At 42.1% G+C, this 26507-nt stretch overlaps 1 protein-coding gene across 8 annotated transcripts in view; it reads right to left on the reverse strand.

The window, feature by feature from the left end:
- nrxn3a (neurexin 3a) overlaps window positions 1-26507 on the reverse strand; it is a 2269325-nt gene that overhangs the window by 42818 nt on the left and 2200000 nt on the right. For 5 of the 8 annotated variants that reach the window (XM_072273232.1, XM_072273225.1, XM_072273230.1 and 2 more), the window contains one exon: window positions 15202-15289. In XM_072273232.1, coding sequence (XP_072129333.1) covers window positions 15202-15289 — 88 coding nt within the window. The remainder of the gene's footprint in view (window positions 1-15201; window positions 15290-26507) is intronic. The other 3 variants (XM_072273216.1, XM_072273229.1, XM_072273235.1) reach the window with 1 other exon arrangement.

Raw genomic sequence — 26507 nt, forward strand, 5'->3', positions numbered from 1 at the left:
TGACTGGCAAGGGAAATTAGGGATAGTATCAATTCCAAAGAAGAAACATACAAATTAGCCAGAAAAAGTGGCACACCTGAGGACTGGGAGAAATTCAGAGTCCAGCAAAGGAGGACAAAGGGCTTAATTAGGAAAAGGTAAAAAAGATTTTTATGAGAGAAAGCTGGCAGGGAACATAAAAACTGACTGTAAAGGCTTTTATAGATATGTTTAAAGAAAAAGATTGGTTAAGAGAAATGTAGGTCCCTTACAGTCAGAAACAGGAGAATTGATCATGGGGGACAAAGACATGGCAGACCAATTGAATAACCACTTTGGTTCTGTCTTCACTAAGGAGGACATAAATAATCTTCCGGAAATAGTAGGAGGCCGAGGGTCCAGTGAGATGGAGGAACTGAGGGAAATATATGTTAGTAGGGAAGTGATGTTAGGTAAATTGAAGGGATTAAAGGTAGATAAATCCCCAGGGCCAGATGGTCTGCATCCCAGAGTGCTTAAGGAAGTAGCCCAAGAAATAGTGGATGTATTAGTGATAATCTTTCAAAACTCTTTAGATTCTGGATTAGTTCCTGAAGATTGGAGGGTGGCTAATGCAACCCTGCTTTTTAAAAAAAGAGGGAGAGAGAAACCGGGGAATTATAGACCAGTTAGCCTGACATCGGTGGTGGGGAAAATGCTAGAGTCAGTTATCAAAGATGTGATAACAGCACATTTGGAAAGCGGTGAAATCATCGGACAAAGTCAGCATGGATTTGTGAAAGGAAAATTATGTCTGATGGATCTCATAGAATTTTTTAAGGATGTAACTAGTACAGTGGATGGGGAGAACCAGTGGATGTAGTATATTTGGATTTTCAAAAGGCTTTTGACAAGGTCCCACACAGGAGATTAGTGTGCAAACTTAAAGCACACAGTATTGGGGGTATGGTATTGATGTGGATAGAGAATTGGTTGACAGACAGGAAGCGAAGAGTGGGAATAAACGGGACCTTTTCAGAATGGCAGGGAGTGACTAGTGGTTGACAGACAGGAAGCGAAGAGTGGGAATAAACGGGACCTTTTCAGAATGGCAGGGAGTGACTAGTGGGGTACCACAAGGCTCAGTGCTGGAACCCCAGTTGTTTACAATATATATTAATGACTTAGACGAGGGAATTAAGTGCAGCGTCTCCAAGTTTGCGGATGACATGAAGCTGGGCGGCAGTGTTAGCTGTGAGGAGGATGCTAGGAGGATGCAGTGTGACTTGGATAGGTTAGGTGAGTGGGCAAATTCATGGCAGATGCAATTTAATGTGGATAAATGTGAGGTTATCAACTTTGCTGGCAAGAACAGGAAAACAGATTATTATCTGAATGGTGGCTGATTAGGAAAAGGGGAGGTGCAATGAGACCTGGGTGTCATTATACACCAGTCATTGAAAGTGGGCATGCAGGTACAGCAGGCGGTGAAAAAGGCGAATGGTATGCTGGCATTCATAGCAAGAGGATTTGAGTACATGAGCAGGGAGGTTCTACTGCAGTTGCACAAGGCCTTGGTGAGACCACACCTGGAGTACTGTGTGCAGTTTTGGTCCCCTAATCTGAGGAAAGACATTCTTACCATAGAGGGAGTTCACCCACAGACACCAACTCTGTGTTCATCCATGAACAGCATCTCTGTGTTGACCCAGAAACACCAACTCTGAGTTCATCCATAACCACCACTTCTGTGTTCATCCGTAATCTCCAGCTCAGTGCTCAAGAATAAACACAAACTCTGTGTTCATCCATAAGCACAATCTCTGTGTTCACCCATAAACACAATCTCTGTGTTCACCCATAAACACAACCTCTGTATTCATCTATGAACACCACCTTTGCGTTCACCCAGAAATTCCAACACTGTGTTCAGCCATAAACGCCACCTATCAGTTGACCCATAAACACCAACTCTGTGTTCACACATAAACACCACCTCTGTGTTCACCCATAAACACCAACTCTGTGTTCACCCATAAACACCAGCTCTGTGTTCACCCTTAAACACCAGCTCTGTGTTCACCCTTAAACAAAATCTCTGTGTTTATCCATAAACACCAACTCTGTGTTCACCCATAAACACCAGCTCTGTGTTCACCCTTAAACAAAACCTCTGTGTTCATCCATAAACACCAACTCTGTGTTCACCCATTAAAACCAAGTCTGTGTTCACCCATAACCATAAGCTCTGTGTTCATCCATAAACAACAACTCTGAGTTCACCCGTAAACACCACCTGTGTTCATCGATAAAACCAAATCTGTCTTCATCCATAAACAACAACTCTGTGTTCATCCGCAAGCACCACCTCTCAGTTCACCCATAAACTCCAAATCTGTGTTCATCCATAAGCAGCATCTGTGTTCACCAATAAACTCCACCTCTATGTTCATCCATAAACCCCACCTCTGTGTTCACCTATAAACACCAGCTCTGTGTTCACCCATATACACAACCACTGTGTTCACCCATAAATACCAACTCTTTGTTCATCCACAAACACCACCTCTGTGTTCAGCAATAAACACCATCTGCATGTTCACCCATAAACACGCTCTCAGTTCTCCCATAAACAGCACCTTTCATTTCACCCATAAACACCAACTCTGTGTTCACCCATCAGTTCACCCATAAACATTACCTCCCAGTTCACCCTTAAACACTACCTCTGTGTTCATCCCTAAACACCTCCTCTCAGTTCACCATAATACGAACTCTGAGTTCACCCACAGACACCAATTCTGTGTTCATCCATAAACAGCATCTCTGTGTTCACCCATAAACACCAACTCAGTATTGTGACAGGGTCCTGAATTACCCCTATGAACTGTGCTTTTGAAAAGAGAGAGAGAGAGAGGTATTTAACACCGACATGTTTGTTTATACTTTTCCAAGGACATTGCCTGCTTGTACGTTCTTATACAGACAGAGAAGGGAGGAGCTGTTTGAATGACAGATGGTACTCAGTACAGGGAGATAAACAGAAGGTCAGATGATAGACCGGAGACACATGATTTTGGACACTGAATGAGCTTTGTTGTGCCCGCAGAAAAAGTGGGTTTTGGAGGATCGATCAGTGGCTCTCGCAATTTGGAGAAGGTGTGACCAGTGGGGAGTTATTTGTGTGGCCAACTCTCGCCTGGGTTGATAGTTCCACCACAGAAGAACAGTCCCCTTTGTTGTGGTCACAGTCGGTGACTTTTAAAGGATTTCGGAGGACAACGGGAAGATCGATGGCGTCAGCTCACCTGAAGACTCAAATCTCTCTCTCTCCATCACTACTCAACTCAATACCAAGCACTGAACTGAACTTTACTCATCATCGTAAGACTATCTATTTATCCCTAGACTTGAAGAAGCTTGGTTTTCAAATATTTCCACACTTACTGATATACTTACTTATATATAATCATTGCTAATCTGTTTGATTTATCTACATTTATATTACTGTATTACATAGTTACTAATAAATACCATTAGTTAATAGCAATACTGAACTCCAAAATGTTTTCTTTTCTGCTGGTTCTTTAAACCCGTCACAGGGTACGTGACAGTGTTCACCAACAAACACCACCTCTCAGTTCACGCATAATCACCTGCTCTCAGTTCAACTATGAACACCACCTCTGAGGTCACCCATAAACACCACCTCTGTGTTCATCAATAAACACTAACTTTGTGTCACCCATAAACATCACCTCTTGGGTCACCCAAAAAACACCAACTCTCAGTTCACACATAAACACAAACTGTGAGTTCACCCATAAACACCAGCTCTGTGTTCATCCATAAACACCAATTGTGTGTTCACCTATAAACACCACCTCTCAGCTTACACATAAACACTAACTCTGTGTTCACCCATAAACACCACCTCTGTGTTCACCCATAAACACAATCTCTCAGATCTCCCATAAACACCACCTCTCAGTTCACCCATACTCAATACTTCTCAGTTCAGCCAGAAACACCAACTCTGTGTTCATCTGTAAACACCACCTCTGTTTTCACCAAACAATACCACCTCTGTGTTCACCCATTAACACCAGCTCTCACTTCTTCATAAACACCATCTCTGTGTTCACCTATAAACTCAACCTCTGAGGTCACCCAAAAATACGAACTCTGAGTTCACACATAAACACCAACTCAGTGTGCATTGATAAACACCACCTCTGTGTTCACCCATAAACACAAACTCTCTGTTCATCCATAAACACACCTCTGATTTCAACTAAAATCACCAACTCTGTGTTCACCTATAAACCGCACCTCTTAGTTCACCCAGAAACACCACGGCTGAGATCACTCATAATCACTATCTCTGTGTTCACACATAAACACCACCCCTCAATTCACCCATAAACACAATTTCTCAGTTCACCCATACACAGTACTCAGTTCACCCATAAACACCAGCTCTGTGTTCACCCATATACACCACCTCTCAGATCACCCACAAACATCACCTCTGAGTTCACACATGAACATCATGTGTTCATCCATAAACATCACCTCTCAGTTTACCCAGAAACACCAACTCTGTGTTCCCCTATAAACTCCACGTTTTAGTTCACCCAGAAACACCATGTCTCAATTCACACATAAACACCACCTCTATGTTCACTCATAAACACCATCTCTGTGTTCATCCATAAACACCAACTTTGTGTTCACTCATAAACACCTCCTCTGTGTTCATCCATAAACACCAACTTTGTGTTCATCCATAAACACCACCTCTGTGTTCACCCATAAAAACCACCTCTGTGTTCACCCATAAACACAAACTCTCTCTTCATTCATAAACACACCTCTGATTTCAACTATAATCACCAACTCTGTGTTCACCTATAAACCCCACCTCTCAGTTCACCCGGAAACAACACGGCTGAGTTCAACTATAATCACCATCTCTGTGTTCACACATAAACACCAACACTGTGTTCACCCATAAACACCACCTCTATGTTCACACATAAACACCACCTCTCAATTCACCCATAAGCACAATCTCTCAGTTCACTCATACACAATACTTCTCAGTTCACCCACAAACATCACCTCTCAGTTCACCCAGAAACACAAACTCTGTGTTCCCCTATAAACTCCATGCCTGAGTTCACCCATAATCATCACCCCTATGTTCACACATAAACACCATCTCTCAATTCACCCATAAACACCAACTCTATGTTCACACAGAAACACCAACTCTGTGTTCCCCTATAAAACTCATGTCTCAGTTCACCCATAAACACCACCTCTGTGTTCACCCATAAACACAATCTCTCAGATCTCCCATAAACACCACCTCTCAGTTCACCTATACTCAATACTTCTCAGTTCAGCCAGAAACACCAACTCTGTGTTCATCTGTAAACACCACCTCTGTTTTCACCAAACAATACCACCTCTGTGTTCACCCATTAACACCACCTCTCACTTCTTCATAAACACTACCTCTGTGTTCACCTATAAACTCAACCTCTGAGGTCACCCAAAAATACGAACTCTGAGTTCACACATAAACACCAACTCGGTGTGCATCCATGAACACTACCTCTGTGTTCACCCATAAACACAAACTCTCCGTTCATCCATAAACACATCTCTGATTTCAACTATAAACACCAACTCTGTGTTCATCTATAAACCCCACCTCTCAGTTCACCCAGAAACACCACGGCTGAGTTCACCCATAATCACCACCTCTATGTTCACACATAAACACCATCTCTGAGTTCACCCATAAATACCAACTCTATGTTCATCCAGAAACACCACCTCTCAATTCACCCATTTACTCCATGCCCTTGTTCACCTATAAACACCACCTCTGTGTTCACCCATAAACACCATGTCTCAGTTCACCCTTAAGCACAATCTCTCAGTTCACTCACACATAATACTTCTCAGATCTCCCATAAACACCAACTCTGTGTTCACCCATAAACACCATCTCTCAGTTCACACATAAACACCATCTCTGTGTTCACCTATAAACACCACCTGTCAGTTCACTCATAAATGGCACCTCTGAGTTCAAACTTAAACACCATCTCTACACTCCTTTTTTGTCCTGTTCATTTTTATTGCAATTCACAGTACCTCTGTTTGTCTTGCACTAAATAGCAATTCCACAGCACAAGTCCGTGATAATAAACCTGATTCTGATTCTCTTTCAGTCAAGGTGAGGAATCTTGATTTAATACATTATGTTCTCTCAATGTGTGGCACCTGACCTTCTGCAAGGGAATTAGATAGATACACGAAGAGCTACTGGGCCATGTGAATGACAGAGTTGTTTGATTATGAGACAGCATTCCCCCATTGGTCTGAATGAACCCCTTTTCTGCCTCCTCCAGTGCAAACACATATTCACACGTGCACACACAAACACACACACACACACACACACACACACACACACAAATACATACACACAAACACACGCACACACAACACCCATAAGCAGGGTATAAATTGATGGAAGGGCCTCTTTCTTTGCTCTCCTCGACAAGGATCATCAATCTCCTGAGCACAATCTCCCTTCCAGCACTCCCCGATCTCTGGAGGTTTGCAGGTAAGGCTTTGGAGTATTCAGCCATGGCCACTCTTCCTCCTGCCTGTGCTGATAACATTCATCCGGCGCAGCCAGGCTGAGCAAGATGGGAATCTCATTCTACGTGTCCTACCTTCTCCACTTGCACTGAGGCATTAAGAAACTGATTGCTTGGCACTCTGCCTAGTCTGTGCACTGGCACTTTTGACCCTGTATAACATCCAACAAACTGTTTACTGCTGCTGGTCCATTTTAATGAAGCACTGGGTAAGGGAGGAATGAGATACTTAAATAAAATCCAATTATAATGAAACACGAGTGAGAATCTGGTACAGTTCAGTTTGGCAGGGGCCACGCATTGACAGGAGAAGGACCTAACAGCAAAACAAAGTGGAAGCAGGGGCAGGCCATTCAGCCCCTTGATCCTGTCCCACCATTTAATAAAATCATGGCTTATCTGATCCAGGCTTTATTTCTTCCTTGCTTGTTTCTTCCAGTTCCCTGTTTTTTCAAAAATATAACTACCTCCTCTTTAAATTCTGTAAATGAAATGAAGGCTGAGAAGTGATTTCTTCCCCTATCACCCACCAGCCTCTGCTCCCTGCTCTACCCCTATCTTCTTATTTTAGCTTCTTCCCTCTTCCTTTCTGGTCCTGATGAAGGGTCAAGGCCCAAAACATCAACTGCTTATTCCTCTCCATAAATGCTGCCTTACCTGTTCAGTTCCTCCAGCATTTTGTGTGTGTTCCTCTGGATTTCCATCATCTGCTTGTGTTTATGAGAGGTGAATTGACAGAAGCATATAAGCTGATAAGAAGTTTGGGTTGTGTGGTCAGCAGCACCTTTTCCCAGCGCAGGTATGGCTAATATAGGGCACCATATTTTAAAGTGATTGGAGGAAAGTGTAGGAGGGAGGACAGAGAGGTATTTTACCCAGAGAGTGGTGGGTACGTGCAGCATGTGCCAGGGTGGTGGTGGAGGCAGATACATTAGGGACATTTCAGAGACTCTTAGATCAGCATGAATGAAAGTAAAATGGAAGGCTATGAGAGTTATGAGCTATAAAAGGAAAATGGAGAAAGGGAAGGGTTAGTTTGATGTTAGAGTTTGTTGACAAGTTGGTACAGCATCATGGGGCTGAAAGGCCTGTACTGTGCTGTATATTCTATGCTGAATGTTCCAGCCTCCACAACTCCCTGAGGCAGATCATTGCTCTCTTATGAGAATTTATGTTACGAGTAGCTGCAGGCTTTCTCATCCTGAAGAGAATAGCCGAGATTGAAGACACACAGACAAAGGGGTGTTAGTAAAAATCTCCTGTGCTGGCAAAGCGTCTCTGACCTGAAACATTAAGTTTTTCCCTCTGACTCTATTGGAAATATCTAGAAGCTATTCAGCAGCTTTGGACAGAGATGCAGAGGGTTGGGATCAGGACCTTGGGATCTGCCACCTTATTGGAGACCCAGAGCCCACTCGAGAGTCATAGAGAGATACAGCCCATCAAGTCCATAACAACCATTTATCCTAATTAATTTATACTAATTATTAATATTATATTAATATGAAAAGGCTGAATAGGTTGAATAGGTTAGCACTTTATTCCCTGGAGTGTAGGAGAATGAGGGTAATTTTGTAGAGGGGTAGAAATAGTGTAAATGCAAGCAGTCTTTTTCCTTCAGGCTGGGTGAGACTAGAATTAGAGATCATAGATTCAGGTGAAAAGTGAAATATTTTGGGGGAATCTGAGGGGAAGTTTCTTCACTCAGAGAATGTTCCATGCACCTCCGACTCTGTGTGAAAATCCTACCTCTGACATTCCCCCATACTTTCCGCCAATCACCTTAAAATTATGTCCCCTCATATTAGCCATTTCCACCCTGGGACTGATCTGGCAGTCCACTCTGATGGCCTTATGAAGGCAGGAGAGTGGGGTTCAGAGGGAAAATAGATCAGCCATGATAAAACTGAGCAGCAGACTCAATGGGCCAAATGGCCTAATCTTGCTCCTCTGTCTTATGGTCACTCGATCTATACCTTTTATCACCTTGTATAGCTCTAATGTCACCTCTTGTCCTCCCTGCGCTCTAAAGAAAAAAGTCCTAGCTTGCTTGACCTTTCCTCAATGGACGTGTTCTCCAATCCAGGCAGCGTCGGTTAAATCTCCTCTGGCAGCCCTGAAGCTCCCACCTTCTTTTAGTAGTAAGCAGGTTCAAAGGTCGGTTCCCCATGTGCCAAAGAGCCTGTTCTGTTCCACTCTCTATCGTTCCATGTTCTGAATCAACACACATTTACAGATACCAGTCTACTGCTAAGGGACAATCATGAGAGAGTGTTATCTAACATGGTGTGTTTTATAAAAGGTATTGACCAGTCCACAGTCCACAGTGAGAAGACTTTGGCCAAAGCTTTCTCAACACTAGAGTTGGTCCTGCTGAGTGGAACTCTGTCATTACCACCAAAACCTCTCGAACCAGGGCAAGAACAAGTGCAGTCCAAACTCCTCAAAGAAAGGAAGATCTGTTTATTCAGAGAACAGGAAGAGGCCATTCAGCCCACAATGTTGTGCTAGACTAAATAAATCAATAATCAAATGCTAAACCAAATTAAACCCATTTGCCTACACGATGCCCATAAGCCCCATTCCCAGCACATTCATATGAGCTTCTTGAGCGTCCATAGCCTATTTGCCTCCACCACCCACCCCTGGCAACACAGGCCAGCCACCCACCACTTGCTGCATAAAAACTTGCTCCTCACTTCTCCCTTGAACCTACCCACTCCCACCTTAAATTCAGGCTGTCTGGTAGTAACTTAGTAACCCACCCATCTACGGTACTGTGCAAAAGTCTAAGGCACCCTAGATTTTTTATATGGTTTCAGATGCCTCCAGAGAGCCCAGATCTCAATGTCTTCAATGCTGTCTGGGATTACCTTGAGAGACAGCAGCAAGCCAAGGTCTCAGAAGAACTATGGCAAGTTCTCCAAGATGCTTGGAATGACCTACCAGCTGATTTTTGTTATATATAAAACTGCACAACAGTGTACCTAAGAGAACTGATGCAGTTTTAAAGGCAAAGGATGGTCACACCAAATATTGATTGGATTTATTTTTTTACTGTTGACTGTTCTTTATAGTATTTTTTTTGATATTTAGAAACATTTTCAATTCAGTATTTTTGAAAGCAACTTCGCTTTACAGATCTCTTTTTACATGTGCCTAACACTTCTGCACAATATTGTATATTTTCATCCAGGTCATTTATATGCGTCACAAACAGTAAAGGTCTCGGTAGAGATCCCTATGGAATGTCACTACTCACACATCTCCATCCAGGATCAGTCCCACTACCCTCTGTCTTCAATGGGCATCATAATCTTCTGGATGAGTCTCCTATGAGGGACCTTGTCAAACACCTTACTAAGATCCATGTTGACAACATTCACAGCTCAACCTTCAGCAATCACCTTCATCGCCTCCTCAAACAACTCGAAGAACATAGGAAATAGGAACAGGAGTTGGCCTCTGGCCCATAGAGACTGCTCCGCCATACGATAAGATCTTGACTGATCTGGATGTGGACTCAGCTCCACCTACCTGCCTTTTCCCCACATCCCTTAATTCCCCTCCAAAGCAATATCAATCTCACTGTGTCTTAAGTATATTTAATAAGGTAGCCTTCACTGCTTCCCTGGACAGAGATTTCCACAAATTCTCTACTCTCTGGAAAAAGTAGTTTTGTTGCATTTCCAAACTAAATCTACTCTCCAGAATTTTGAGGCTTTGTCCCATAGTTCTTGTCTCAGACACCAATGGAACCAGCTTTCCTGCCTCTATCATATCTGTCCCTTTCATAGTTTTATGTTTCTATAAGATCCCCTCTTTAAGGAGGTTCTTTAAGGTTATTATGGCCTGGGGAGGTAATGGGGATAAACTCCCACTACTTATTAAATGCTCCCAAAGATGTGCATCTCAAATAGCCTCTGACAACCAAGTCCAGCTCCTGGCCTTCACATGTGGCTTAGCTACTAAGCCCAGTGGAACCATTTCTACTGACAGGAAAAGGGGCAAAGACGGGTTACTGGCACCTTAAAACCGGTCGCTTCAGGCAGATGGGGTTCGTCAGCCATGGTTGGCAGCTCATCTAGGGGAAGGAAATCTCTGATCTCAAACTTCCACTGCCTTGCAGTTACACCAACTCATGGGGTAGGCTTAAGGAATAAACCCAGAGGGAAAAGTCTGGAGCTGGAGTCCCGAAGGCTGTCTAATGTTGAGTTCAATGCAGACTGGCAACTCCTGCAACGCTGCTGGTGCCAAACTATATCCTGTATCAGTCTCTGCCATTCCTTTGAGTTCAACAGATTCGTGCAGATGGGGAGATTGCGACATGGGCAACAACTTGCTCTCCATTTCATACTGGCCAGGCATGTGTGCCCAGACAGTTAGGACACAACATCCAAGGTCGACCCTGACCGATGGAGGCTTCATCGTCACTAAGATCCCCAGCAATCCAATGTGTATGGTCCCAGATCGTTCAATCTCTCCTCATTGGCTCACCACCCCACCCCCCCCATCTCCAGAATCAACCTGGTGGACTTCCTCTGCAACGACTCCAAAGCCAGAATATCTTTCCTCAAGTAGGGAGACCAGAGGCAAGATATACTGGCTTTAGAGGTGTTATCTAACTCAGTCAAGTTAATAAGACACGACTTGCCTGACACAAAGCTATGCTGACTGTCCCTCACGAGGCCATTGTTTTCTAATTGCTTATGAACCTTATCCCTAAGAATCCTCTCCAGTAATTTCCTTACCACTGACTTGAGACTCAGCAGACTACAGTTTCCAGGATTTTCCCTATTTTCCCTCTTGAATAATGGAATTCATTTGTTCACAGGGTATGGACAATTTTGTCAAAGCCAACATTTATTGCTTATTTCTAATGGCTCCAAAGGATGCCATTCTTCAACCATTGAGGTCAGTCTTGTGAAACTCCTATTGTGATGTGACAGAGGATTGTGACTTAGCGGTCAATCTCAGAAATCGAAGGATCTGGAGTTACTGGGAAAGGACAACAGATTTACTTCCTTATGGACTATCAATGAACCAGGCGGGTTCTTAATAACAATCTGATAGCTTCATGGTCACAGGTTACAGGGGCCAATAAAATCTAGATGCAGACACAGCTTAGTGGGGCAAAGGCAGATGTCCACTTCAGGCACCAAGCAACACTCCTAAGTCCCTGGATGGAGATGAAACCGCCCCATCACTATCCACTCATTCTTCCCATATTCCTGGTAGAATGTTTCCTCAGTGACACAGAAACATTGACAAATCCTGACTCTCTTCACGGTACCCCTCCCCAACTGGAGAAGACATCAGAAAGAAGAATGTGGTGACATGGGACCGTGATTATAGTGACCCCAGTTCAATTCTTCTCATATCTCTAAGAAATTTGCATGTTCTCCCTGTGACTGTGAGGGCATCCACCCACATTCCACAGGCATATGGGTTAGGGTTTCATTGGTCACATGGGTGTTCATCTTCCTTGTTTACCTTGGGCCCAATGGTGGAGTTTCATGTTTGGGTGATGCTGCTGGAGTGGCTGTGCAGCATGGTTCCCTAGTGCTATTACAGTGCCAATGACTCGGGCTTGAGTCCCGACACTGTCTATAAGGAGTTTCTACGTTCTCCCTGTGAATGTGTGGGTTTCTTCTGGGTGCTCCAGTTTCCTCCCACAGTCCAAAGATGTGCAGGTTAGTAACTTATTTGCTCAGACGGGTGTAATTTGGTGGTACGGGCTCACTGGAGGGACTGTTACCGTGATGTATCAATAAACAAATAAACAAATAGATAGATAAGTAAATAGACAACTAGATAAATAAATACAAATAAAACAAATAATAGAAAATAATACATAGGTTTAATACTAGATAAATAAGTGGGCAATTAAAGAAGTAAATATTAAATTAATAAATGCTAACTAACTAATAAATTAAATAGATGAATGAATAATCAATTAATTAGATAATTGATAGACAGAGATGAAACAGCCCCATCACTATCCAGCCATTCTTCCCATCTGCTTGGGTAGATCTTGTACTCTTATCACTGACGCAGAAACACTGACGAATCCTGATTCTCCTCCCCCAATACACAATTAGAAAAGATGTCAGGAAGATATTAAGAAACTGAAAGAGATAAATAAAACCTCAGAAAGGTATTCTGCTGTAGACTCTCAGGACAGAAACCTGCAGGAAGGACCGCACATGCCACCTCTAACCATCTTCTACCAGTTTTTCCCCCTTGTCATACCAATTTGTGGTGTGTTGCAGCGTCTGATGCCATCACCATCTCCCACTGATGGAGTTAAAAACGCTGGAGAAATATCACCAAGCTGGAGAGGTGTCCATCAATAACTAGACAAAATATTTGTTTTATTTTTGAGGGTTTTTGCTTGTCTATCGCCCTTCTAGGAATTTCCTCTTTGGGGATGGAGAGGGGCAAGAGAAAGGTGGGGGGGGGGTCGGAGTTTTAACAAACCTCTACGAAAACAGAGAACAGAATCACATGACGTCACAACATTGACAACAGTCATCACAGACACAAACCAGCTCCAAGAGAGGAGAACAGAAGGAGATTGAAAGGCAGCAGCTCTGAGATACCAATGACACAACAGATAACAGCTCGTAACAAATAAACAGCTGTCTGAATGCACACAGCAGGTTGGATGATTGTTCCCCAATGGGTCCCCATGAGACACACAACAGCGCCATCACAGCCCATGCACTGGTTAGAGAGTCATGAAACAGGCGGCTGTTAGGAAGTTGTTAGCACTGTGGCATGCCACGGATAAAAGCTGCTGTACGAGATCAAACATAAATTTATAAATTATTGAGAAAATAACAATGGCGCCTGACAATAAAATTCTTTTTGTGCCATCTATAGTTTTCTTGAATTAAATGATCATCCGGTTAAAGGAAGTCTTTTGAAAGAACAGAAATGTTAAGGCTGTAGAGAGTAGTGACAGCAAGGAAGGGAGTAAAGGGGAGGGTAAGGGGAAACAGAGAGGGAGCACGGCTTTCTACTTATTCCCACTGATAGCAGTCGCTCGTACACAACTTTCTTTGGCAGTCCAGGATGGAAGACTCATCCTTGCTGCTTTGGTTCGATGGCAAGAAAGGATTTTGTTGCCTCCAGAGAAAAAAAAAGACATTTTTTTTTTCCAAAAAGAAAATCTTGATTGAAAAAAAATAATCACGACTATTTTTAATTAAAAAAAGTCTTCAAAAAAGAAGTTCAAGATGATTCTAAGTTTTGATTTTTACAAAATATAAATGAATATATATATCTATAATATATATATTGATATTATTATTAACCACCACCAAAATCACATGCGGTACATGATGAAGTGAAAAAGTGAGCAATGTCATATATATTACTGGTGCTTGACAACAACATAAATTGAACTTAAAACAGGCAGATAAAACACCACTGCATGCATCTGTTGGCTTGCTAATGCTGGGAGTTAGAATGAAGGAGTGAATTTCTGTGTAAACGCATGATTGGATGGTTGAGGACTGTTGAGGTCTGTCTCTTATTACAATTCAAATAGAAAATTGTAAAAGTACAGATATATATTTGCCCAAAGTAAAATAAAAGCTGTTATAAAACTTAGGGAATCTTTTAAGACTTATGGGAGTTTGAGCAATCAATATAAAATAAGAGTTACTTAATATTAATTAATTAAAAAAATAAAGTGCAAACCCAGGAAAATACTTTGCTGCCCAAATTAGTTTCTCAATATCTCTTCATATCTGCACTAGTTTATACATAAATATATATGTACATACTCTTATGTATGCATATATATTATTAAATATGTAGATGAGCCTGCAAAATACTTCTATGTCAAAAAGAAATTCATACACAGAAATTCTTTGATATCTGTTCTCTATTACAATAACCTAAGTTTTGAAAGGGGTGAGAAAGAAAAGAAACCAGCCTAATACTTGCAGTACATCAGTTCAGTATCACAGGTCTGCCTGGCTAAAGCAAGCAAAATGTTTCTGTCAGTGAGCAAACAAAACAGTGAGTGTGAAGTCAAGGCAAAAGGGTTTTTGCAACATTGGCAGTCATTCTCAATTCTGACAGCAACATTTTGAAGCATCAGCCAGGCCAACAGGGTGCATGAATCCGTGACTAATTTTGTCTCTCAGCAGCTGGATTTAGCCGTGTGAGTGACCAAATCAGAGCACTGAAGAGCACCACGTAAACCACTTTGGGAGTCCCCTGGGCCCTGTGCGAGGAGTGGAACACAATTAACATGAAATCGTTATTATTCCTGCTTAAACATTTCACTTCCTCTGATGACGATCTGAAGGGATTGCATGTTGGTCATTTCAATTTGCCATCTGTTGATCAAATAACCTTTTCAAAAAAAATAAAATGTTGTTCACTGTATTACACCTTAAATCAGCGGTTTCCTCTCCCGCATAGTTCCACGGGGACCTGAAGCTGGTTTCGATTTTAATTATCATTTATTTAACTGGTTTACTTTTATTACATTATTTATGCAGAAAGGTAGAATTAAAAAAGAAGCAAGCGAAAGTGGACTGACCTAACCCACCTGAGCTCGGCTCGCACTCGTCGAGGTCCTCATCGTCACTGGCGCACTCCGCTGAGGACACAATCAAGTCATCGGTGACCTGCAGGACAAAGGGGGAAAGCAGTGAGTGCCTGAGTGCTGGAGGCCTTCTGCTTACGTAAAACAAAGATAAGGGGATGTTGTGCACCATATTCCACAGATTTAAAACTTGAAGTGCAGTGGGGGTAAACAATAACATTCAGAATGAGATAGATTTTAAGACCATAGACCATAAGATATAGGAGCAGAATTAGGCCATTTTGGCCCTTTTGAGTCTGCTCTGCCATTTCATCATGGTTGATCCATTTTCCCTCTCAGCCCCAGTCTCTGTATTCCTTCGTGCTCTGACTAATAAAGAATCTATCACCCTCTGCCTCAAGTATACCCAATGTCTTGGCCTTCACAGTCGCCTGTGGCAATCGATTCCACAGATTCACCACTCACTGGCTAAAAAAAAATCCTCCTCATCTCTGTTCTAATAGGACGCCCTTCTATTCTGAGGCTGTGTCCTCTGGTTCTAGACTATCCTATCATAAGAAGGATCTTGTCCACATTCACTCTCTCGAGGTCTTTCAACATTCAATAGGTTTCAATTAGATCATCCCTCATTCTTCTGAACTCCTGTGAGTACCGGCCCAGAGCCATTAGATGCTCTTCATATGACAAGTCTTTTAATCCTGGAATCATTTTCACAAACCTCCTGTGAACCCTCTCCAATGTCAGCACATCCTCTCTTGGATAAGGAGTCTGCTCATAATAGTCCAAGTGAGGCCTCAGCAGAACTTTATGAAGCCTCAACATTACATCCTTGCTTTTATATTCTAGTCTTAGTTTTGAGGCCAAGTATCCAACGTGTGGTAGTAGGGAAACATTCAATTGTCTTTTAACAGCAGGGTAGAACAACTTAAAGATTTAACAATTAGCTTTATTTGTGACATGTACATTGAAACACTCAGTGAAATGTGTTGTTTGCTTCAATGTCTGAGATATGCTGGGGGCAGCCGTAAGTGTCACTATGCTTCCGCTGCCAATATTGCATGCCCACAAATTATTAACCCCAGCCTGCCTGTCTATGGAATGCGGGTGGAAACCAGAGCACCCAGAGGAAACCCATATGGTCATGGATAAGAACATGCAAACTCCTTACAGACAACTGAGGGAATTGAACCCTGATCTTACAGCTGGTGCTGTAAAGTGTTAGAAATTTCTCCTCTCTGTGATGAATGGATATCTTGTTGGAGAGAGTCCATAAAACCATCAGACCATAAGTCATAGGAGTACAATTTGGCCTAGTCACTGCACCCAAGCTGACCGTTCAGTCCCCACTTAAAATCCTTCCCTTTTTTCCCCACACTGATTTAAGACTTGGTCACATTTATTTATATCTCTTGTACCATAGGATGAACTCTTAATCTCACAATCTATCTTGTTTTGATCTTGCACCTTATTGTTTACCTTCACTGCAGTTAAATCTTCAAACTCCTCAGCATTTCCATCGTATCTGGGGAGAACTTGCAGTAGCTGATTCACCTACCAACCCTCGCGACTCTGGCAGGTGGGAGGAAACTGGAGCAACTGGAGGAAAACTTATGTGGAAAATACTCAAAGTCCACACAGACAGCACCGGAGGTCAGGACTGAACGCAGGACATTGGGGTTAGTGAAGCAGCAACTAAGCCTCGGTGTCACATGAAGACTTCTTGTAGGTTTGGCTTAGAAATGGCGGCAACTTTGACAGCAGCTCAAAAGCTAATAGCTGAGGCATTGATCTGGAACGTTAACACTGTTACTCCCACTATGGATGATGCCTGACCTGCTAACTATTCCCATCATAACTTGTTTTTATTTCAGACTTGCAAAGATTCAAGGCCCTCTGAGAAAAATCCCTCCTCCCCTCAATTGTATATAGACGTCCCTTCATTATGTAGTTATGCCTTATAACCTTCGAACAAAGGTAAATATCCTCTCAGCATTTACCTTGTGAAGTAATCTCAGAATCTTACATGTTTCAATAGGTGCACGGAGATCTCCCAGGAGACCATAAGATAATGAGGCATAGGAGCAGAATTAGGCCATTCAGCTCATCGAGTCTACCACGCCATTTGATTATGGCTAACTTATTTTCCTTTTCAACCCCATTTCCTGCCTTTTCCCCATAACTTCGATGTCTTGACTAATCAAGAACCTATCAGACTCCATTTTAAATATACCCAATGAATTGGCTGCCACAATTCGTCTCCTGTGGCAATGAATACCACCGATTCACCACCCTCTGGCTAAAGAAATCCCTCCTCAAATATGTTCAGAATCAGAATCAGGTTTATTATCAACAACACAAAATACTCTGTAGATGCTGGGGTCAAAGCAACATGCACAACATGCTGGAGGAACTCAGCAGGTAGGGCAGCATCCGTGGAAACGTTGACTGTTCATTTCCATGGATGCTGCCCGACCTGCTGAGTTCCTCCAGCGTGTTGTTAGGTTTACTATCACTGGCGTGTGTCGTGAAATTTGTTAACTTAGTAGCAGCAGTTCAATGCAATATATAATATGAAAGAAATAATAAGTAAATCAATTACAGTATTTGTATATTGAATAGAGTAAAAATCGTGCAAAAACAGAAATAATATATATTTTAAAAAGTGAGGTAGTGTTCACAGGTTCAATGTGCATTTAAGAATCGGATGGCAGAGGGGAAGAAGCTGTTGCTGAATCGCTGAGTGTGTGCCTTCAGGCTTCTGTACCTCCTACCTGATGGTAACAGTGAGAAAAGGGCATGCCCTGGGTGCTGGAGGCCCTTAATAATGGACACTGCCTTTCTGAGACACCACTCCACGAAGATGTCCTGAGTACTTTGTAGGCTAGTACCCAAGATGGAGCTGACTAAATTTACGACCCTCTGCAGCTTTTTTCAGTCCTGTGCAGTAGCGCACCCCCTGCCCCCTATACCGGACAGTGATGCAGCCTGTCAGATTGCTCTCCACGGTACATCTATGGAAGTTTTTGAATGTTTTTGTTGATATACCAAATCACTTCAAACTCCTAATGAAGTATAGTTGCTGTCTTGCCTTCTTTATAGCTGCATCGATATGTCGGGACCAGGTAAAGAGGCATTCTTGTATTCTGAGATGTGCCCTCTGGTCCTAGACTCCAGCACTATTGGAAGCATTTTCTCCACATCCACTCTATCTAGGCCTTTAAATCTTTGGTAGGTTTCAATGAGATTCCGCCCCCGCCCCCTTCATTCTTCTAAACTCCAGAGTCATGATGGGGTGGTGGGGGGGGGAGGTGTCAAAATGAATTTATTATCAAAGTGCAAACATGTCACCATATAGTACCCTGAGATTCATTTTCTTGAAGGCATTTACAGGAAAATCAAGAAATACAATAGAAATTATGAAAAACAAATACTGACAAACAACTAATGTACAAAAGAAGACGAATTGTGCAAATTAAATAAAATATAGATAATACTGAGAACGTGAGCTGTAGAGTTCTTGAAAGTGCTTCTGTAGGTTGTGGATTCAGTTCAGAGTTGAGGTGGATGTTATGTCACGTTTAAATTTAGAGAAGATTCGTTGTTCGATTTCTGGTTTTAATCAAGATTTTCAAACGTTATGAGGACAATTTCTGAACTACTTTGAAAACCTTTGAATTGTTATTGTTATTAAAATATAGATCTGGGCTATTATTATAAAACACTATATGGTAAATTACTCTTTTTTTTCCTTTTGTTTTTTTTACCAACCAACTTTGTTTTGGTAGTGGGGATAGAATTTTTTTAATATAATATAATTAACCACATTATTGTATTTCATAATTCAATTTATTTTATTTGATTGATCATGAATATGGGATACCATGGTTGTATCAGTGTGATTTATATATAGTGTATTTTGTGCTACCTTATTTTGATTTATAATAAGTATCCTTACGAATTCTGTATTTGTGTATATGAAGTTTAATAAAAATATTGGAAAAAGAAAAAGAAAGAGTTGAGATGAGTGAAGTTATCCACGCTGGTTTAGCAGCCTGATGGTTGTAGGGTAACAACTGTTTGTGAACCTGTGGTGTGGGACCTAAGGCTCCTGTACCTGCGACAGAGTGAGAAGAGAGTATGACCTGGATGGTGGGGGCCCTTGATAATGGATGCTGCTTTCGTGTGGCAGAGCTCCTTGCAAGTATGCACAATGGTGGGAGGATTTTGCCTTGATGGCTTTGGCTGAATCCCCCACTTTCTATAGACCTTCCTGTTCCTGGCCATTTCCATACCAAGTTGTGAGGCAACCAATCAGGATATTCTCCACTGTGCCCATTGCAACAGAGACTATATTTTAATAAGTGCCTCGAAAGGAAAGCCCTAAGATTTTGAAAATTTTGGAAATCTTAAGTAAAAACATAGAAGTATGATGGAAATACAGTGTTCAGCAGGTTAGGGACGGAGAACTGTGGCTCAGTTGATGAGCTTGTGAATTCCAATCCCACACAGCAGATGGAAATTTAAATCCAATTAAATCTGAATGAACCAAAATTTAAATCCAGTTAAAGCCAAAATGAGTTAAAATAAAATGCTATTATTCGTAACAGTAGCCATGAAACTAGTAGATTCTTAAGCAGGCACGTCTGGCTCAGGCCCATCTGTTACGCTTACCTGGTCTGGCCCAGATATCCACTCTCTGATATTCAAGGGCATTACTATGAACTCCCCACGTTCCCCACCGATTCTACTACAGTGGCCAATTGAAGATTAACTTCATTTGTCACATGAACATCAAATTTACAGTGAAATGCATCACTTGCGTCAATTCAAATCAGCAAGGATTCTGCTGGGGGCGGCCCGTAAGTATCGCCGTGCTTCCAGCACCAACATATCATGTCCTCAACGTTACTGTATGGGAGGAAACCGGAGCAGCTAGTATGTTTATTTATTTGTGCATATTTATTTGTTTGTTTTGTTAGTTATTTAGAGATACAGCACAGTAATAGGTCATTCCAGCCCAACGAGCTCGTACTGCCTAATTACACCCACGTGACCAATTAACCCTCGAGTCCATACATCTCTGGAAAGTGAAAGGAGACCGGAGCACCCAGAGGAAACTCACACGGTTACAGGGAGAACGTACAAACTCCTTACAGACAGTAGCAGGTCGAGCACCTAAGTGCTATTATGAAGAAAGCACAGCAGTGCCTCTACTTGCTGAGAAGTTTGCGAAGATTTGGCCTGTTATCTAAAACTTCTGAGTGAAGAAGTTTCCCCTCATATTCCCCTTAAACACTTCACCTTTCATCCTTAACCCTTGACCTCTGGCTGACTTGTGTGAGTTACTTCTCTCGCGCCCGCTGATTGGCTACTGTTCAAAACTTCACTCGCTTCATCAACAAATGTACCCACAACCTATGAATTCGCTTTCAAAGACTCTTCATGTCTTCTTCTAGATATTTATTGCTTATTTATTTATTATTATTATTCCTTTATTCTTGTATTTGCACAGTCTGTTGTCTTTTACACATTGGTTGAATGCAAAGTTGGTGTGGTTCTTCATTGATTCTATAATGGAGTTATAGAATATGCCCACAAGAAAAGGAATCTCAGGGTAGAAAAATGTACCTTGATAATACATTTAGTTTGAACTTTGATCCCTTATCTTAACGCTGTAATAGAGCAATGTTGACCACTACACCTCCATGCCCAACCATCAATAACACACAAGCACCAGGAGGAGACCGACGTGGTCACAGGAAGAATGTACAAATATCGTTGTTGAACATCATGGGCATGCTAAGCATTTGGCACCGGAATGTTGAGCTGCCCCCTGCACATCCTTGGGTATGTTGGTTGTTAATGTAAATGGTGCATTTCATGGTTATATTTCAATGTACAAATGTTGTACATGGGATAAGTAAATCTGAGCCTCAGTCTGACTCTGCATTGATTCACCAAACCATCAAAACTAGAGAAGAGAAGCCCAGACGCAGACACTGAAAGTTCCATTTTGTGAAACACATTTTGTTTCTGACCCGACTGAGCTGTGTGTCTGAGCTGGGGTTTTACAGTTGCAAGGACAGCATGCTCACAAACAGATTGTTTGGCCCCTGCTATCGAAAAGTTCGGATTAAACATGTCTCTCGGCCGAGAAGATTAGCTCCTGGTGTGAGGTGGAACAGGCTGCACAAAGAGAAGCTCTCACATGGAGTGAAACCTCTGCATTATATCAGCTTTTCAATTGGAAGTATAAAGCTGCTCACCGTGTTACCTCTATAATCAACTCTTTCCATCACCCTTAATGAGAACAGGCAGCAAGAGATGGACTTTCTTTTAATTACCTTGATTGAGACACACCAATGAAGGATATGATATCTATACACACCCTCATACACACATACACAAACAGTATACTTATGTAAAAATACAAACACCCTCACATACACATAAATGCACAGCCTGACAATATCGCACACGTACCCACAAATCCTTACAGTCTCATACCTAAACTCTCAGATGCAGTAGAAGACACACATGAGCACATATACACCCAGTTACACCCATCACCCCCACACACACACACCCATCAAGACCCACTTATGCACTCATGTAGACAGACATACATAACCACACACATATGCTTATCTAGATACACACATATCAACCATCCATAAGCACACACACACACACAGACATGCACACACATACACATAGACACACAAATACATACACACACCAAAGTGCAAGTGCGCACACGCACACACACACACCCATACACCAATGCGCACACACGCATACACCAAAGCAAACACACATACACACCAAAGCATACACACACACAGAACACAGACACAGACACACACATAAACACCAAAGCGCATCATGCATCTTCACTTTCCTCTCCATTTGCTTATGTTTGACACTCAGATTCTCTCTGTGTAACAGATACACCCTACATTGCAAATTCCAAGTGACCCCTCCTTCCTGGCTGCCATCAAGTCTGCTCCGCCATACGATCATGGCTGATTTATTACCCTTATAAAACCCATTCTCCTGCCTTCTCCTCATAGCTTTTGACACCCTTACTATTCAAAACTCCTATCAACCTTTGCTGCAAATCCAATGACTTAGTCTCCTTCTGTGGCAATGATTCATCGCCATCTGGCTGAAGAAATTCTTCTTCATCTCTGTTCTAAAGGGAAATCCTTCCATTCAGAGGCTGTCTCCTCTGGTCTTAGACTCTCCCAGTATTGGAAACATCCCTTCCATGTCCAGTCTAAATAGGCATTTCGATATTCAGTAATATTCATCTGAACTCGACCCATCCAGTGATTCGTGAGAATCAGAGGATCCTTTAGATAAGAACAGACGGGGGTGGGGGGGGGGGGGAAGGTGTGTGGTAGTGGCTGCCTCTGGAGATGAGGAGATGAGGTAAATGTACTAGTTCATGGGTTGTGGATTCACCGGGGAAGGCAGCAACAGCGTGCAGTGTCTGTATAGGCCATTAGAGGGCAAAGTCAGCCCTTGAACTTGCAGTCACAAACAGCTCAGACTTTCTGTCAGTGAAGGGCATGAAAGAATCACAAACACAAGAGATTCTGCAGATGAAGGAAATCTTGAACAACACACACAAAATGTTGGAGGAGCACAGCAAGTCAGGAAATATCTATGGAGGGGAATAAACAGTTGACATTTCAGACCTCCCCTACATTTTTTATTCTGGCTTCTGCACAGTCCCTTTATAATTCTAATGGTGGGTCTCAGTTTGAAATATTGATTTTTTTTATTCTCCTTCACAGATGCTGCCTGACTAGTAGAGTTCCTTTGGCATTTTGTATGTGTTGCACAAATGAATCAGATAGGTTTAAGAAAATCCATCATTTTCCTGGTGACCATTAGGCTTTTTGGCCCTTCTTGGCTGTGCCGAACCACTTTCTGCCTAGTGCCACTGACCCGCACTTGGACCATATCCCTCCATACACCTCCCATCCATGTATCTGTCCAATTTATTCTTAAAGAACCCGCATTTACCACCTCGTCTGCAGCTTATTCCACACTCCCACCACTCTCTGTGTAACGATGCACCCCCTAATGTTCCCTTTAAACTTTTCCCCCCTCACACTTAACCCATGTCCTCTGGTTTTTTTTCTCCCCTTGCCTCAGTGGAAAAAGCTTGCTTGCATTCACTCTATCTATATCCATCATAATTTTATATACCTCTATCAAATCTCCGCTCATTCTTCTACGCTCCAGGGGTTAAAGTCCTCACCTATTCAACCTTTCTCTGTAATTGAGTTTTTCAAGTCCCGGCAACATCCTTGTAAACCTTCTCTGCACTCTTTCAACCTTATTAATATCCTTGCTGTAATTTGGTGACCAAAACTGAACACAATACTCCAGATTCATAATGTTCCAGGTCTTATACTCAATACTTTGATTAATAAAGGCCAATGTACCAAAAGCTCTCTTTATGACCCTATCTACCTGTGACGCCACTTTTAGGGAATTTTGTATCTGTATTCCCAGATCCCTCTGTTTTTCTGCATTCCTCAGTGTCTTACCATTTACCCTGTATGCTTTGCTTTGCCCTTCCAAAGTGCAATACCTCACACTTGTCTGTATTAAACTCTATCTGCCATTTTTCAGCCCATTTATCCAGCTGGTCCAAATCACTTTGCAAGCTTTGAAAACCTTCCTCACTGTCCACTACACCTCCAATCTTTGTATCATCAGCAAATTTGCTGATCCAATTTACCATATTATCATCCAGATCATTGATATAGATGACAAGTAACAATGGATCCAGCACTGATCCCTGTCGCACACCTCTAGTCACAGGCCTCCACTCTGAGAAGCAATCCTCTACTACCACTCTTTGGCTTCTTCCATTGAGCCAATGTCTAATCCAATTTACCACCTCTCCATGTATACTTAGCGACTGAATTTTCCTAACTAACCTCCCATGCGGGACCTTGTCAAAGGCCTTACTAAAGTCCATGTAGACAACATCTACTGCCTCCCCTTCATCCACTTTCCTGGTAACCTCCTCAATAAACTCCAATAGATTGGTCCCTGTCTATTACTTGAAGTTTGCACAATTCCATTTTTAAGTTTGCCAATGACACCACTGTCTCAATGTCACCAAGACCAAGGAGATGATTATTGACTTCAAGAAGTGGAAACCAGAGATCAATGACTCAGTCCTCATCAGGGGATCAGAGGTGGAGAGGGTCACCAACTTTAAATTCCTTGGTGTTATCAGTTCACAGGATCTGTCCTGGGTGCAGCACGTAAGTGCCATTATGAATAAAGCGTGGCAGCACCTCAAACTTCTTAGAGATTTGCATAGATATGGCATGTCATCTAAAAGTTTGACGAACTTCTATAAATGTGTGGTGGAGAGTATACTGACTGGTTGCATCACGACCCGGTATGGAAACACCAAAACTCTTGTACAGAAAAGTCTACAAAAATGAGTGGATACAGCCCAGTCCATCACAGGGAAAGCCCTCTCCACAATTGAGCATATCTACATGGAGCACTGTCGTGGGAAAGCAGCATCATCAAGGTCTCCCACCATCCAGGCTCTCTTATTGCTGCTGCCATCAGGAAAAGGATACAGGAGCCTTTGGACCTGCACTGCCAGATTCAGGAACAGTTGTTATTCCTCAACCAACAGGCTGATAACTTCACTTGCCCCACCACAGAACTGTTCCTATTTTCCAGGACTCTTCATCTCATGATCTTGATATTTACTGCTGATTTATTATTATTATTCCCATTTTCCTCTCTCTTTTTGTCTTTGCTCTTTGTTGCTTTTTTTTGCACATTGGTTGTTGTCTACCCCTTTGGGTGCAGTCTTTCTAGTGTGTTTTTTGTATTTACTGTGATTGCTGGAAGAGAATAATTTTGAGGTTGTATATGTACTTTGAATTTTGAACTCTGAACACTGCAGTTGTTGCAGGATTTGAACTCACATCTCCATATGAATGATCTAGACTTCTGGATCACGGCCCAGCAATGTTGCCACTGCCATACCTACCAACTGTATCTTCGAAATACATGGACAGATTACAGATGATCACAAATGAAGAACTTTTCTTCCCCCTTCCTTTTCAGTCCAGCTGAAGAAAGCTGGACTATGCACACCAATACTCATGACTTTCTACAGACGTGAAGTAGAGAGCATCCTAGCATGCAGCAGAACTGTGCGGTATGGAAACTGAACCACCGCAGACAGGATGGCTTTACAACAGGTAGTCACTTCTGCCCAATGCATCACCAGTCACCAGTCTAGCTGCCATCAAAGACATACAAATATACAGAAAGGTGCTGAAAAAAGATCAGCAATACATGACTACTGTCTGTCCCACTCCCATTGGGGAGGAGGCTTCGTAGCATCTATGCCAGGACCACTATTCTCAATACAGTTACTTTCCCCAAGCAATAAGGCTGATCAACACCCATTAACCACACCCCCATGACCATTACTTTATCATTTCCTGTCAGAGTCACCTTAGGTACAGTCACTCCTGTGCATCGCGTCATTTTATGACAATACAATCAGTCAATGGGTATAAGCTAACTTATTTATTTATATTTATTGTGTTTTTATATTGTTGTATTCTTTATCTTCATATGATTTTCATATGCCACATCAGATTCAGAGTAACAATTATTTTGTTCTCCTTTACACTTGTATACCAGAAATGACATCAAACAGTCTTGAAGTTTGTATCTTGATGACAAGTCTCACCCCAAAACTCGACTGTTTATTCTTCTCCATAGATGCTGCCTGACCTGCTGATTTTCTACAACGTTTTGTCATGTTGATCTGGATTTCCAACATCTGTAGAATCTCTTGTGTTCAAAGTTCTAAGCTCAGAGTTCAAAGTAATTTATCAAAGTATGTATATGTCACCATATACCACCCTGAGATTCATTTTTTTGCAGGTATTCATGTAAAACAAAGAAATAACAACAGTATCAATTGAAAAACTACACACAAAGACTGACTTACAACCGATGTGTGTTTGTGACTTTGTAGATTTGTTTTATTTCAGAAGCAATTACAAAGTTAATGAACAATGCAGATGAGAAGATTACATCCCCAGGGAGTGAATTCAAAAATTATCTTCTGTGATTTGTTGTATTAATTGCCCCTGTGGGTCTTGAACCTCACTGCAGAACATCTCAGAATGTGCACTATACCCAGTTCTGAAACCTGGTAAATATTTTCCCAACATGTGCAAACACTTTCTTTACATTGGCCCAATATCGCAACCCCCAGCCGATGC

The sequence above is a fragment of the Mobula birostris genome, chromosome 1 (assembly GCF_030028105.1).
Source record: "Mobula birostris isolate sMobBir1 chromosome 1, sMobBir1.hap1, whole genome shotgun sequence".
Taxonomy (NCBI): Eukaryota; Metazoa; Chordata; class Chondrichthyes; order Myliobatiformes; family Myliobatidae; genus Mobula; species Mobula birostris.